At 37.0% G+C, this 13,752-nt stretch overlaps 1 protein-coding gene across 1 annotated transcript; it reads left to right on the top strand.

Moving 5' to 3' along the window:
- Positions 1-282: 282 nt before the first annotated feature.
- Positions 283-12,930, top strand: LOC113714452 (uncharacterized). Its single transcript, XM_072068949.1, has 12 exons — positions 283-642; positions 873-2,425; positions 4,375-5,888; positions 5,972-6,072; positions 6,192-6,282; positions 6,499-6,609; positions 6,686-6,751; positions 8,759-8,818; positions 9,255-9,812; positions 10,473-10,592; positions 12,213-12,332; positions 12,455-12,930. Exons 2-12 carry the CDS (start codon positions 964-966, stop codon positions 12,518-12,520), a joined length of 4,269 nt encoding a protein of 1,422 aa, XP_071925050.1. The 5' UTR covers positions 283-642; positions 873-963; the 3' UTR covers positions 12,521-12,930.
- The last annotated feature ends 822 nt before the right edge of the window (positions 12,931-13,752 follow it).

Here is a 13,752-nt window from a genome sequence, read left to right as displayed (position 1 = left end):
CAGAGATACGTTCCTTCTCAAAAACCAAATGTCCAAGTTTTCTTCTCTCAGGCAACAAGAAGAAGGATTGCACTTCTCCTCCCAGCAAAAGCACGCGACTCCCACGTGAGTGACGACCACCAGCCAGCGAATAAAATCCAGCCACGTCAGCACAACAATCACAACCCTTAGCAATTCCATTCGCTCTTTTACTATATAGGTAATAAAAAAAGCAACTTTCACGTTATTATAGTTTTGTACCAAAAACAATAACAAAAACAAAATGAAAAAAAAAGAGAAGAGAGAGCGAGAGAGAGAGAGAGAGAGAGAGAGAGAGAAATCCTCATTTGGGTTCCACAAAAACCCAACCCTAAGAGCCGAGTAGACTCTCATCAATCCTCCAATGGACCTAACCATCACGGCCCAAAAACACCCTTTACGAATTCGTTTTGCCTCTCTCATTTCCCTTCTTTGCTTCTTCCCCAGCAGCCTATATAGTACTAGTATTTTCTACTTTCTCCATCAGCTAAAATCCAATCTTTCAACCAAAACTTCTTCCCTAAATTTTGCTTTTCATCATATTAGATACAGAACCCCCGTTAACTTTTATCGGCCTCTGTATTTACTTTCGGATAATATTCTGATCGGAGCCAACTTTTCCAGGTATTTTTCAGTCTGAATATTTCTGATTGATATGAATCAGTATTAGATTGTTCAGGTACTTCTTATAGGTTAATTTTGATATGATTCTGCCAGAAAATCGTTGATGATAATCTACTGTTGGTTATTTGAAACATTTTATGTAGAAAATTTATAATTTATCAGTTAAGCTTGTGTATTTATGTTAAATTTCGTAAACATGGACTAATTTGATTGAATCTTGTGCTTTTTAGGGTTTCTGACTCCGGGTTTTGAAGATAAAGTTAGGTTTCTAGATTAGAGTTAAGAATATTGTAGAGAATTTGTATTCGTCGATATCTCTCAATGGGTAGAAAGAAGCCGAGTGCTCGTGATGATGAGGTGGCCGGGGCGACGCAGGGTGGCGTTGGTGGGGGCAAGTCTAAGAAGAAGAATTTAGTGATTGATGATGATGAGTATTCAGTTGGGACAGAGTTGTCTGAGGAGAGTAATGTTCAGGAAGAGAAGACTGCTACGGTTGGTGGTGGTAAGAAGAAGGGTAAGAAGGGGAATGCAAAGAAAGGAGGATTAAAAGAAGATGACGATGATGATGACCAGCTGGAGGAGAGAATTGATGACAAAGAGCATGATGAGGCACTGGATATACAGTTTGCAGGCAAAAAGAAAGGGAAGGCGAAGAAGGGTGGGAACAATAAGAGCAACAGTGTCTTTAGTTCTGGGAACTTTGGATTGTTAGGGGATGAAGATGGTGAAACTGAGGTTTCGGAATTAACTCAGGGTAGAGATGGTGAGAGCGGGGGTAGTGAGGATGATGGGGAGAATGTGATCGCCTTTACTGGTAAGAAAAAGCCAACAAAGTCAAAAAAGGGTGGTGGTAAAAGTGGGTTCAGTGCTGCAGCATTTGATGCTATTGGAGTTGAGGATGATGAAGCGGTTGGAGGTTCGGCTTCTGGAGAGCTGTCTGATAAGGATGATGAGACAGTGATTGCATTTTCTGGGAAGAAAAAGCCATCAAAATCTGGTAAGAAGGGTGGCAGTGGTGCATTTACGACATCGCCTTTTGGTGCAATTGGTGATGAGGATGATGGAGGTGTTGATGATTTAGTTTCTGGGCAACAGTCTGATAATGGGGAGCCTTTGATTGAGTTCTCTGGGAAGAAGAAGCCATCGAAAACAGGTAAGAAGGGTGGTGATAGTTTGTTTTCGACATCTAGTTTTAATGGGCTTGAGGATGGGGAAAACAAAGAAGAGAGTAAAGAGGAAGATGAGGATATTGCTTCTATTACCTTCACAGGAAAGAAAAAGAAGTCTTCCAAGTCTTCAAAAAAAAGCAGTGCTAATTCATTTGATGCTGCAGTTCTTGATGAAGATACCATTGAAGAAGTTTCTATGTCCAAGTCAGGAGCTGAAGCAGCAGGAGATGGTACAAGTGCTCTGGATGAATTAGACACATCAGTTGCTATGTTTTCTGGTAAGAAGAAGTCATCTAAAAAGAAGGGTAGTGGCGCAATTAGTGCACTTGATGCTGGAACTGGGGATGAGTCCTTGGTTGTAGCTGAGGCTGATCAGCCTAGCGTTAGTGCTAGTTCAAAGCAGATAGCTGAAGATGTTGCAGAGACTTTAAAAAATAAGAAGAAGAAAAAGAAGAGTGGAAGAACTGCCCAAGAAGAGGAGGATTTGGACAAGATTCTTGCTGAACTTGGAGAAGCGCCTCCTGTATCAAAACCTTCTCCCACTCCTACACCTGGTCTTCTGGAGCCAACTGCTGAGGAGAAAGTTCAATCTCAGCTTGAGCAAGATGGTGCAGGTCAGTTACCTTATCATCATACTTGTAAATAGTATAGTTTTTATTGTTTTCTTATGTATGAATAAACTTCCTGAGTACTTTAAGAAAACCAAAATAAGGATAGATATAAAGAGAGGATTAAAACTTATGGAATTTTATCAGGGGCAATTAGCTTTCATTTTGCCACCGTAATTGCCTCTTCTTTTCCTACTCCCTTACTTGTCTAACTTTTCACTTTTTCACTTTGCACTCTAACTAGGATATGTGTATTTGCTGATTGTGAACTTGTCAATTTGTAATATGAAAAGAATGTTCAACTCCACATTCATTCAATTGATTGATTGCATGTGTGTGTCAGTTTCAATATCTTTATCATAGACAAAATAGTTATCTATGTGTACATTTTTTCAATTTTATGGTTCCCTTGTAATAATCTTAAGTTTGACATATTTTGTTAATCACAAACTTTTAATCTTTTCTTTTTAAGTTCTTTCCATGTATACTATGTGACTTAAGGTTCCAGTTGAGTTGCATTGAAGGAAAGTCATCTAAATAGCTATGCAATTATTTTGAGGTCATGATAATTCTAAATATTCTCAGTGGGTATTAAATATAAGCTTACAGTTTGATATAGCTACAGGCTTTTAAGCCTCAATTGTCTAAATTGTGTATGTCAAAAATTGAGTTGAGACTTGTATAATCATCTTTTGCTATCACTGAGCTAGCCTGCATTCTATTTTAGTTTTCGTTCATGTTCTTAATGTATAGAAAATTTTTTATTCAAAGTTCAGTCTGATCTCCAGCTTTTTCCTGCAAACCACACCTTTGAAATCATCCCATTTTTTGTTTCCTACGAAACGAAATCGCCTTTCTTTTTAAATTCCTGATCTTTTAAATTCACTCATTTAATTTATTTGCATATTGCTAAATGATTAATGTATCTCTTGCTTATTCATGATCTTAATGATGTCTTATGCTAAAGTTAGGTATAGTAAAGATGGGATTTTCAATTTTAAATTCATTAACCAGAAGCGTAAATTAGGGTAAGAATCCGAGATGGATAGTTTTTTAGTAGATTAAGATTCTTGAAGATCATACTGCCAAGTTACAGGATTACATGGTTTTGTTTAGCTCTTCATTACTAGTAAATTCTGATATTTCTTGAAAATTTTAACAGCAAAGAGATACTGGTAATTGACAATGTAAATGCACATATCTGAGAGTCTAGCTTCAGTCAGACTATCTTGGGTTTAACATATTAGGGGTAAATTTGGAGTATCTGAAGTGGAAGTAAAGTAATAAGTTGGTGTGGTGTTTGTTTATTTCTTTAATGTTATTGCTTAAGAATTTTTTTTCTGGTTTGGTTAAAGTTGGTTTGATATCCAAACGTTATACATGCGTTCTACCTGATATCTGTAGCATTCTACATGGTTCTGGTTGTAACTGCTGGCTTCTACTATTTCTGCATAGAGGGTGAAACTGAGAGTTGAGAATACTGTTTCTTGAAAATGGTGACTGTTCGTATGGATTTGTTTTGGTTAAAAACGTGAAGGGTGCTTACTACGTGAGGTGGTCTAGGTTGTAAGTTGTGAAAAGAAATGTACTGGTGCAAACTTTGTGAGATTTGTATGTGCACTGTGTGTATTGCATGGGAGTGATGAGGGTGCTGAAGTAGAGGATGTGAGATCTTTGAAGGCAAGACTTTTTCAGTTCTCCCTGAGGCCTGGTGGTTGGAAAAATGTGTCAGGACAAGGTTCTTCGGCTAACAATGAGGGAAGTGACTGACTGGAGGATATGAAAACAATAATTGTGCCTAAATAAGTTAACTTTTTTGAGGAAATAATTGGTTTTATTCCTAGAAATGGATTAATAATTGCACTAGATCCACTGTATTAAATACGTAGGGGGAGTATGCATGTCTCAGTCTTAATATGAAATATTCAAGAATGTCTCTTTTGATGCTGGTGCAGGTGAAAAAGAAGCTGAAGAAGGAGGGCCTGCAGAGTCTGCAGCAGCAAAGAAGAAGAAGAAGAAGAAGGAAAAGGAGAACGAGAAAAAAGCAGCTGCAGCTGCACCTGTGACAGAAGACAAACAAGAAGATAGTAAAAATGAAACCAAGGGTAAAGCTTCGGACAAGAAAGTTCCAAAGCATGTGAGAGAGATGCAAGAGAGACTTGCAAGACTTAAAGAAGCTGAAGAAAGGAAAAAAAGGGAAGAAGAGGAGAAGTTAAGAAAAGAAGAAGAGGAGCGTCGTAGGCAGGAAGAACTTGAGAGGCTAGCAGAAGAAAAGAAACGCTTGAAGAAGGAGAGGGAAAAAGAGAAACTCATGAAGAAAAAGCAAGAAGGGAAGCTATTAACTGGTAAACAGAAGGAAGAAGCTCGTAGATTGGAGGCGATGAGGAAACAGATACTAGCCAATGCTGGGGGCTTGCCATTACCTACAGGGGATGCTGTTGGGGTGCCTACGAAACGGCCCAAGTACCAGACAAAAAAGTCAAAGCCAGCTTCTCAAGCAAATGGTGCGGCTGTTGCAGAGGCTGCTGAAAGCCAAGAAATAAAAGAATCAGAAATTGGATCTGAGGTCGACTCTGTGGAAACAGAAAAGTTTGAGGAAGTGCAAGTTTTGGAAGTAGAGAAACCCCAAGAAGTTGAAGTTGAGGAGGAGAATGAGGTTGAAGTAGAAGAAGAAGATGATGATGAAGAATGGGATGCCAAAAGTTGGGATGATGCTGATCTTAAACTGCCTGGTAAAAGTGCTTTTGCTGATGAAGAGGTTGATTCCGAGCCTGAAAATGTGGGTAAAAAGGAGTTAAAGAGCACAAGGCCTGCTACAAATGATGCAGGGTCTCGCCCTTTGGCGTCAAAGACTGCAACTGCACCACTAAAATCTGTGAATCCTGAGGTTGGGGTTGTCGAAAAACAGAAGCAACGAGAAGCTCCTACTAAAACGGATGCTGCAGAACCAGTTGCTCCCCCCACTCGGGGTGAAAATAATCTCCGCTCGCCTATTTGCTGCATTATGGGCCATGTTGATACTGGCAAAACTAAGTTACTTGACTGCATTCGGGGTACCAATGTTCAGGAAGGTGAAGCTGGAGGTATTACTCAACAAATAGGTGCAACATATTTCCCAGCAGGGAATATACGTGAGAGAACCAAGGAACTAAAAGCTGATGCAAAGCTGAGTGTCCCAGGTTTATTGGTTATTGACACTCCAGGACATGAATCGTTCACCAACTTGCGTTCTCGAGGCTCAGGTTTATGTGATATTGCTATTCTCGTTGTGGATATTATGCATGGGTTGGAGCCACAAACTATCGAATCACTCAATCTTTTGAAGATGAGGAATACAGAATTTATTGTTGCCCTGAATAAGGTTGACAGACTCTATGGATGGAAAACATGCAGAAATGCACCTATCATGAAGGCCATGAAGCAACAGTCAAAAGATATTCAAGTTGAATTCAACATGAGGCTCACTCAGGTTTTAGAATATATCGATTTCCTTTTCAACATGTTGAGTTTCTTGCTTTAATAATTCATGATTTTCTACTTCACGCACTACAGGTTATTACCCAGTTCAAGGAGCAAGGAATAAACACTGAATTGTACTATAAGAACAAAGAAATGGGGGAGACTTTCAGCATTGTGCCTACTAGTGCGATCAGGTTTTGTTTGTTATTCACTGATGTTGCAGCCCTGGTGTTCAAGTTGTTTTAATTTATGAATTTTTTGTGTATTTCACGTACAATCTTTAAGTGCGGTTTGGGTTATATTGATGTTACAGTGGTGAAGGGATCCCAGACTTGCTTTTATTACTTGTTCAATGGACTCAAAAGACAATGGTTGAGAAATTAACTTATCAGGATGAAGTGCAGGTATCGTTTTGTTAGTATTTTCTTTCTTTAGTATCCCTTCAGAAGTTGCTATAGTACACCTGCTGTATTCAGGGATGTCCTCCGTGTAAAAACTTTCAAAGTTTTGATCTTGTGAAATAAAAATTAATTGTTGGTGTTCAAAGCAGAAAAGATATGGTTTATGTGATTTGTAAACAGCATATGCTTTTGACTGAATTACGACTTTCATGTTGGCAGTGTACCGTTTTGGAGGTTAAGGTTGTTGAAGGACATGGGACAACAATTGATGTGGTCTTAGTTAATGGTGTACTCCATGAAGGAGATCAAATAGTTGTTTGTGGCATGCAGGTAATCTTTCAATTGGTACCTGGTACTTTTGGATCTTAAATAACTGTAATGCTCTTACACTTGTTGTCATTTTTAGGGTCCAATTGTCACCAGTATTCGAGCACTATTGACGCCCCATCCAATGAAAGAACTCCGAGTGAAGGTAAAAAAAAAACCCCTTTTTTTTGTGAGGATCTTTTTCTGTTTTTGGACTCTGGCCCATTTCACTATTCGTTGGGAGATATGTCTATTTGTTCTAGGAAAAGTTCATAGTTTGCGGATGGGTTGCATAAACGTGGACCAAAGATCTAAAGGCACTATGCTTGTCGTTTGAATCATAAAAAGTTTTGGAACATGAAGAGTAATCTTACAAATATGTTACTAGTATTCCGTGTGGGTCACAAAATATGTAACTTTGGAGGCTGTTCTGAAGTCAGATGACTTAATAACATGAGGCGATGGGTGGTGTTGGGAGATATGTTGGATTTATCCTAGGAAAAGTTCATAGTTTGTGGATGGGTGGAGCAAAAACGTGAACAGAAGACCAAAAAGTGCTGAAGTTGGTAGAATGCTTGTTGTCTGGACCATAAAAAATTGGGAACACGAATAGTGATTTTACAAATATTTACTAGTATAGCTTACGTGTTATGGAATATGTAGATTTGGAGGCTGTTCCTGAAGTCAAATGACTTAACTACTGAGTTCCCATAGAAGTATTTCTGGGCTTATTTATCATAATCTTCTTGTACCTAATATGATTCCACATTTTGCTTTTCCTGTCCCCAAGAGGGAGCAATTCATATATTTTAAGCTTGTTGGGACTTCCCAAAATCAGGATGAGATAGGATCAGGAATTTTTCTTGTGTCAAATAAGTATTTTTCACGTGAATGATGAAAATAGGTTGTGTTATCATGTTCGAATATCTCTGAAGAGTTACTAAACAGGACTTCTATTTTATATTTTTCATTGACATTTACCTGGCACCATCTAGCATATTGCTTGAATTTTCTTTTAGAATTTGTTCTGCACTCTTGTTTTATTTCTTCATATCGATGCAGATTAATCTTTCTGTTTGGATTTTCTTGAAAAATGATGTGGTTTTCAGTCATGTGGTTTAGGTATAGAAGAATATTTGGCCAAGAAGAAGATATTTCCTTCCGGGGATTTAGTGATGGCTCTAACAAAATGATCGATATTTGTTGGTTCCGTGTTTGAGCTTGAGGAAAAGGATTTGTAGCTTAAGATAAATAAGAACGCTCTTTTTGCGGACTTAGCAGCTAACTTAGTAAAGTCGTTATGGAATTAAGTAGTGGTTGATGCAGCACCTGGAAGTGATAGTGGATATGATTTGATTTAGAACCTGTTGGAAGAATCTTTAGAAAATTAGTAGTATATAAATTTTGGCTCTGATAATCTGAGGATTTAGAGTGTAGTAGGAGTTGAGGTTGGTGTAAGAGAGCAAGAGGAAGAGAAGTAAGAAGCTGTGGGAATTTTTCCTACATTTTCATGGGATTAGCCATCTAAGGTCATAACATTGTTCAATCTCTTCAATGACAAAATGTTTGTGTTTGCTTTTCCAAGGGACCGTACCTTTTGTAGTTGCAGAATAGCTGCTGCAATCATGCCCATCTCTCATGCAGTCAGAACTTGGGGACTATGATTTCCTTTTTTAGTGTGTTTTTCTTTATTAGCTATCATTACTTTTGTGACGTAGTGAAGGATTGAGTATGTCATTTAGTCATCTGCTGGAGACCATTAAACTAATGGCTTAAAGCCGATAAACCAACTTTTTTCGAACTGCTAGTCCGTTAAAACGTTTAATCTGTGCTTCTTTGCAATCATCTCTTAGTTGGAGCAAATCCTCCATCCAATTATTACTTAAATGATGTACTCACCTTTTTCTTTGTGAAAGAAGTTTCGCTTTTACTTGTACTGTTGCATCAGTACAAAATAAGCACATAAATTTTGTGAGCATTTTTAGGTTTTGGAGCTTGACAATCTGTAGCTGTCTTTGGCACTTTGGGGTTAATGTTTCTTTGCTCTTTTCTTTGTCATGCATACTTCAGTGGAAAGCTAGTCACTTTTGAAGACATTTTTCTCCCATATTAGGTTTTTTATGCTTGTACAGTTGAATTCTTAAACTGACAATTTGGTGATTGCCTGATTCAGGGAACTTATGTGCATCATAAAAAAATCAAGGCTGCCCAGGGGATAAAGATCACTGCACAGGTGCGTTTTTTATTTATTTGGTGTAAGACGTTAACCTGTATTCTTTATCGCTAAGGAGCAACATGTTCACAAATTTGCCACTACAGTGGACACCATATGTATTCTACATATATCAATTTTAGTTGGACTTCTGCAATCCTGGTTCTATAGTTTTTAGCTTTGGAAATGATGACATGGCTGTCATGAGCCAACTCTGTAAATTCATCTGTTGCTTGGTAAGTAGCACTGGTGTACTACGAACTTGTCTTGAAGAAGTCTAAATTTTTTGTGGTAAATGGCACTAGCTCAGGAGGCCACTCTCTAGTAGCCTCTGGTGTCACAAAGCTTGATTCACCTTTCACAGTTAGCTCCCTGCCATAAGAGATCTCTGTCCTGTTGTATAATATTTTTGTTTCCCATTCAGAGGTAGTTTTAGTTTCTGATCTTTTCTTTTCAGGGTCTTGAGCATGCTATTGCTGGCACTGGGCTATATGTTGTTGGTCCTGATGATGATTTAGAAGATATTAAGGAAGCAGCTATGGAGGATATGAGGACAGTGATGAACAGAATTGATAAAAGTGGTGAGGGAGTTTATGTACAGGCCTCTACCCTTGGTTCATTAGAAGCACTACTGGAGTTTTTGAAGACTCCGGTGGTCAATATACCTGTGAGTGGTATAGGCATTGGTCCTGTGCATAAGAAAGATGTCATGAAGGCAAGCGTGATGCTCGAGAAGAAGAAAGAGTATGCCACTATCTTGGCCTTTGATGTTAGGGTGACTCCAGAGGCTCGAGAACTTGCAGATGAGCTTGGTGTCAAGATATTCTGTGCAGATATCATCTATCACCTATTTGATCAGTTTAAGGCTTATATTGACAACCTCAAGGAGGAGAAGAAGAAGGAAGCTGCTGATGATGCTGTATTCCCCTGTGTTCTTAAGATCATACCAAACTGTGTTTTCAACAAGAAAGATCCCATTGTATTGGGAGTGGATGTTCTTGAAGGTGTTGCAAAGGTATTGTATTAATTTTGTGATTCTTAAGATAATTTTCAACAGCTAGTGTGGGACATGGTATTCCAAATAATAACGGAGATGTGAAATTATTCAATTGACATTTTGTTGATTATTCTTGTTAATTTTGATTTGCATAGTATAGTAATAGTATAGTAAAGATTTGCTTAAATTAGTTACATGTTGATTGATTTATTATTGTTGTTCTAGTTGTCAATTTCATGATGCTGATTTTAGGGAGTAGGAAACTAGAAATTTTGGATTCTAAGAAATGGTTAGGATTCTTTCTTGTTGTGATGATATCTTAAAAGTTTTGTTAGTCAATTTATGTTACTTTTCCATCTTGAATATTGCTTAAGAGTCAGATTTTGCACCACTTTCAACCATTCACTCTTTACCTTTTATAAGTTAAAATGTCATAATACATGACTTCATCATCTTTTCCTATTCCTGAAGAGTTATTTGCTTTTATAGTTTGGTTTTGTCACTATTGTCCTCTTTTTGCTATTTTCAGCTCACTCCTGCAAGATGCATGTTATCAATATATAGCATATTGATTCTTGACATGACATTATTATCTTATATTTCTGTGTTCTGATTTCTTGTTTGCTTATATCTTTTCTCTTTTTGAGGGTTTCTGATGGCAGTTTCCAATGCATGCAGGTCGGAACCCCAATTTGCATTCCTCAGAAGGACTTCATCGACATTGGACGAATTGCGTCCATTGAGAACAACCATAAACCTGTTGACTATGCCAAGAAAGGCCTAAAGGTGGCCATCAAGGTACATATCCTGGATTTAGGTTTCCAATATCTAATTTTGAGATTGGTTTTCTGATGAATATGTGCTTCCTTGATGAATTTGGATAGTAATATTAACTTAGTAGTTGAGTAGTTTGTACATGTAGGCTATCAATGGGCATCAAACTGCAAACTAATATGGTGGTCATAAATTGTAATGGTCATTTGGATAAGGACTTTTTTTTGGACACTCTATAGCATGAGATGGAAGCACTTGTTCGCTGCATACTGAAATTGAAAAAGCTCCTGTCTTCATGTAAATGGATTTTTGTAATTTTTAGTCACAGAATTTTAAGGGGAAAGAGTAAAATCCAGTAGAAGGTTTGTGAAGGAAAGTTGAAGAGTGTGATTAAGATGGTAACTGCCTGCAGTTAGCTAAATCTAACCATGCAAGGCAAAAGCAGAAACCAAGTGATCTTCCTTTATTACTAACTTGCATGGTCAAACATTATAAATATCACCGCTTTGACTATCTTTAAAAGGTGTTGATGATTGATTTTTTTGATTTTCTAGATTCTGGCACTGGTTTAGATTTAAAAAGGCTGACAGTGACTGAGAAGTTAATGGTTTGTAAAGGATTCTTGCACTTGGCAAAACCTTTTGATATTATGGGAAATAAACTTGGTAATGCTTCTTATTAGAACAGAACCAATGAGAAATTTTTTCTAAGACTTATTTGCTCAAGTTGGCATGGTGGTTACAGGAATTGGTCTGGTTCAAATGATTTTTATACTGTTGTGCTTCAAGTCTTGAAATAGATACATATAAAAAAATATCTAAATCCTTCAAAGAATTATTGCTGTTTGTTTTTTATCTTATTCTGGATCAATTATCTGGCCACCAAATCAAAAGACAGTTTTTTGCTCCTTTCCATGAAAATCTCAGCCCATGGAATCCTGCATTCAGTTCCACTTGCTACATTGGAAATTCTTCACCGGCCTTAGAATAGCTTCTGGTCCTTCATATTAAGAATTAGATATATTGTTATTGATTGAATTGGTTGATTTTAGTAAAAGAAGAAGGTCCTCCTTTCAGAAACCTATGTTCTGTTGATCCAATTAAAGGGGTTTAAAGTGGCGATGTTTGTGAATAAGAGGTTAGTACATGTGAGGATGAGCTTCCTGTGCAAATGGGAAATGGCAGATGGGGCTTGTCTGGCTTTCATACTCTTGTTTGCTTTAACTTCTCTTTTTCATAATGGAGAGGGAGTCCAAAAACTATTGCAAATCAGAAAGTTAGAATGTGTAATCGTTTTGTATGATCTCAAATGTATAACAGTCGGGAGCTGCTATTAATCATTTGAGACAACGATAGTGTCTGAATAGAATTTGCACATATTTGTTTCTGCAGTTCAACTGATAATAAATAATATATGCTGTTCTTCATGTTCTGATGTCAAAAATAGTACTTGGGTTGGTAATTAAAGTATTTGGCTGGAGGAAATTCATAACCTTTATGCATTATAAAGACGTTGATGATGCCTTTAGTCTTCTCGTGTTTTAAAATGTAATGACAGATTTGTGTTGCTGGAGTTTGTGAGTCCACAATTTGCATTACTGTTTAGGTTTTGTAGTGTTTAATCTTGTCTTTTATGCTTCTACAGATTGTTGGCAGTAATCCTGAGGAGCAACAGAAGATGTTTGGAAGGCACTTTGAGATTGAAGATGAGCTTGTCAGCCATATCTCAAGGAGGTCAATCGACATACTAAAAGCCAACTATAGGGTATGGCAAACTAAATTCTTTACTTATTTCCTCTCCAGGAGATCCTGAAATTTTTCTCGGGCAGATTCCGAAATTTGAACATGTTGTAATTTAAATTCGCTTGTGTGCCTAAAAACCTGCAGGAAGATCTATCTCTTGAAGAATGGAAGCTGGTTGCGAAGCTTAAAAATCTTTTCAAGATACCGTAGGTTGTAAAATTTTAAGAGCGCAAAGAAGTAACTGGTCTGTACAGAGCTTGCACTGGTTTGCATTGGCATTTGGTGATTGAACGGAAAGAGGTAATTGCTTGGGGCATTAAGCTTAAGCTTGGAAATCAGTAAATTCGAAGGAAGAAAATGCAAAAAGCGAGGTTTGCTGAGTACTTCGCGAGATCGCCTTCTTGCAGGCTATGGGGATGGATTTTCCTCATTTTTTGTGTGTACCTCTGGAAGAGAGTTTTTTGGCCAAGATGACAGTTTGCTGGACTTCAATTGGATGGTTACTGAGTGTTGTTGGTTCATCATTTTTCCACCCGCTCTATGTATCCGCTTTAGCTGTTGTATTTTCCCACAATGGTTGTCTTTATAAACAATCAATGGTCAATTCAGTTTCCAATTCATATTTGCTTTTTCATTGTCCTATTCTTGATTCTTGTAGAACTATGCTCGTTCTCGTCCCTCTCCTCTCCTCTCGGACAACTACTTGAACTCCAAAATTGGAGGAATGGTAGGAAGCATGTCGCTTTAACGTGAATCAGAAACTAGAAAGTGATATATAGAATATTTACCAAGAATCTATTGGTCTAAACAGAATGAAGCGCTATATCTTATTAGGTATGCGGGTGAGTTAGAATTATGCAATTAAGAATCTGTGAGTACCCAATCTATCCCGCATATATATATATATTATGCAATTAAGAATCTGTGAGTACCCAATCTATCCCGCATATATATATATATATATATATTTATTTATTTATTTATATACACACACTACTAAAAATATACTTTTAGAGCTAATTAGTAATTTCCATAAACAAATTGCACTACAAATATGGGAGGCTATAATTTGTTTACAATATTTATTTGTAGAGGTCACGATCTTATATTTTTAGTAAAAAGTTTAATTGATGTGGAATATATATTTTTAAAAAAGTACAACTTATTTGAAATTTTCATTAATTTTGAGTTCTTTTATTATTATTATTATTTTTTTTTTTTTTTTTGCTTTTTCTTTGTATTCTCTTTGCATGTTTGTTTCTTGGCAGGAGCTTTTTTTGAGAAAAAATTTTTTTTGTTAAGTTTTAGATGAATAAGTAAGATACAGAATTAAATTAGTATAAATCATTTTTCAAAAAAATTAAGTAATAAGTAGGGTGAGGCAAATTCGACCCTATCTTAGTGGGTAATATTTGATAACTGAATACCCGATGATATGTGGG

This window comes from Coffea arabica, chromosome 10c (genome assembly GCF_036785885.1).
Source record: "Coffea arabica cultivar ET-39 chromosome 10c, Coffea Arabica ET-39 HiFi, whole genome shotgun sequence".
In the NCBI taxonomy this organism is placed as follows: domain Eukaryota; kingdom Viridiplantae; phylum Streptophyta; class Magnoliopsida; order Gentianales; family Rubiaceae; genus Coffea; species Coffea arabica.
This window is presented reverse-complemented; position numbering and strand designations above follow the sequence as displayed.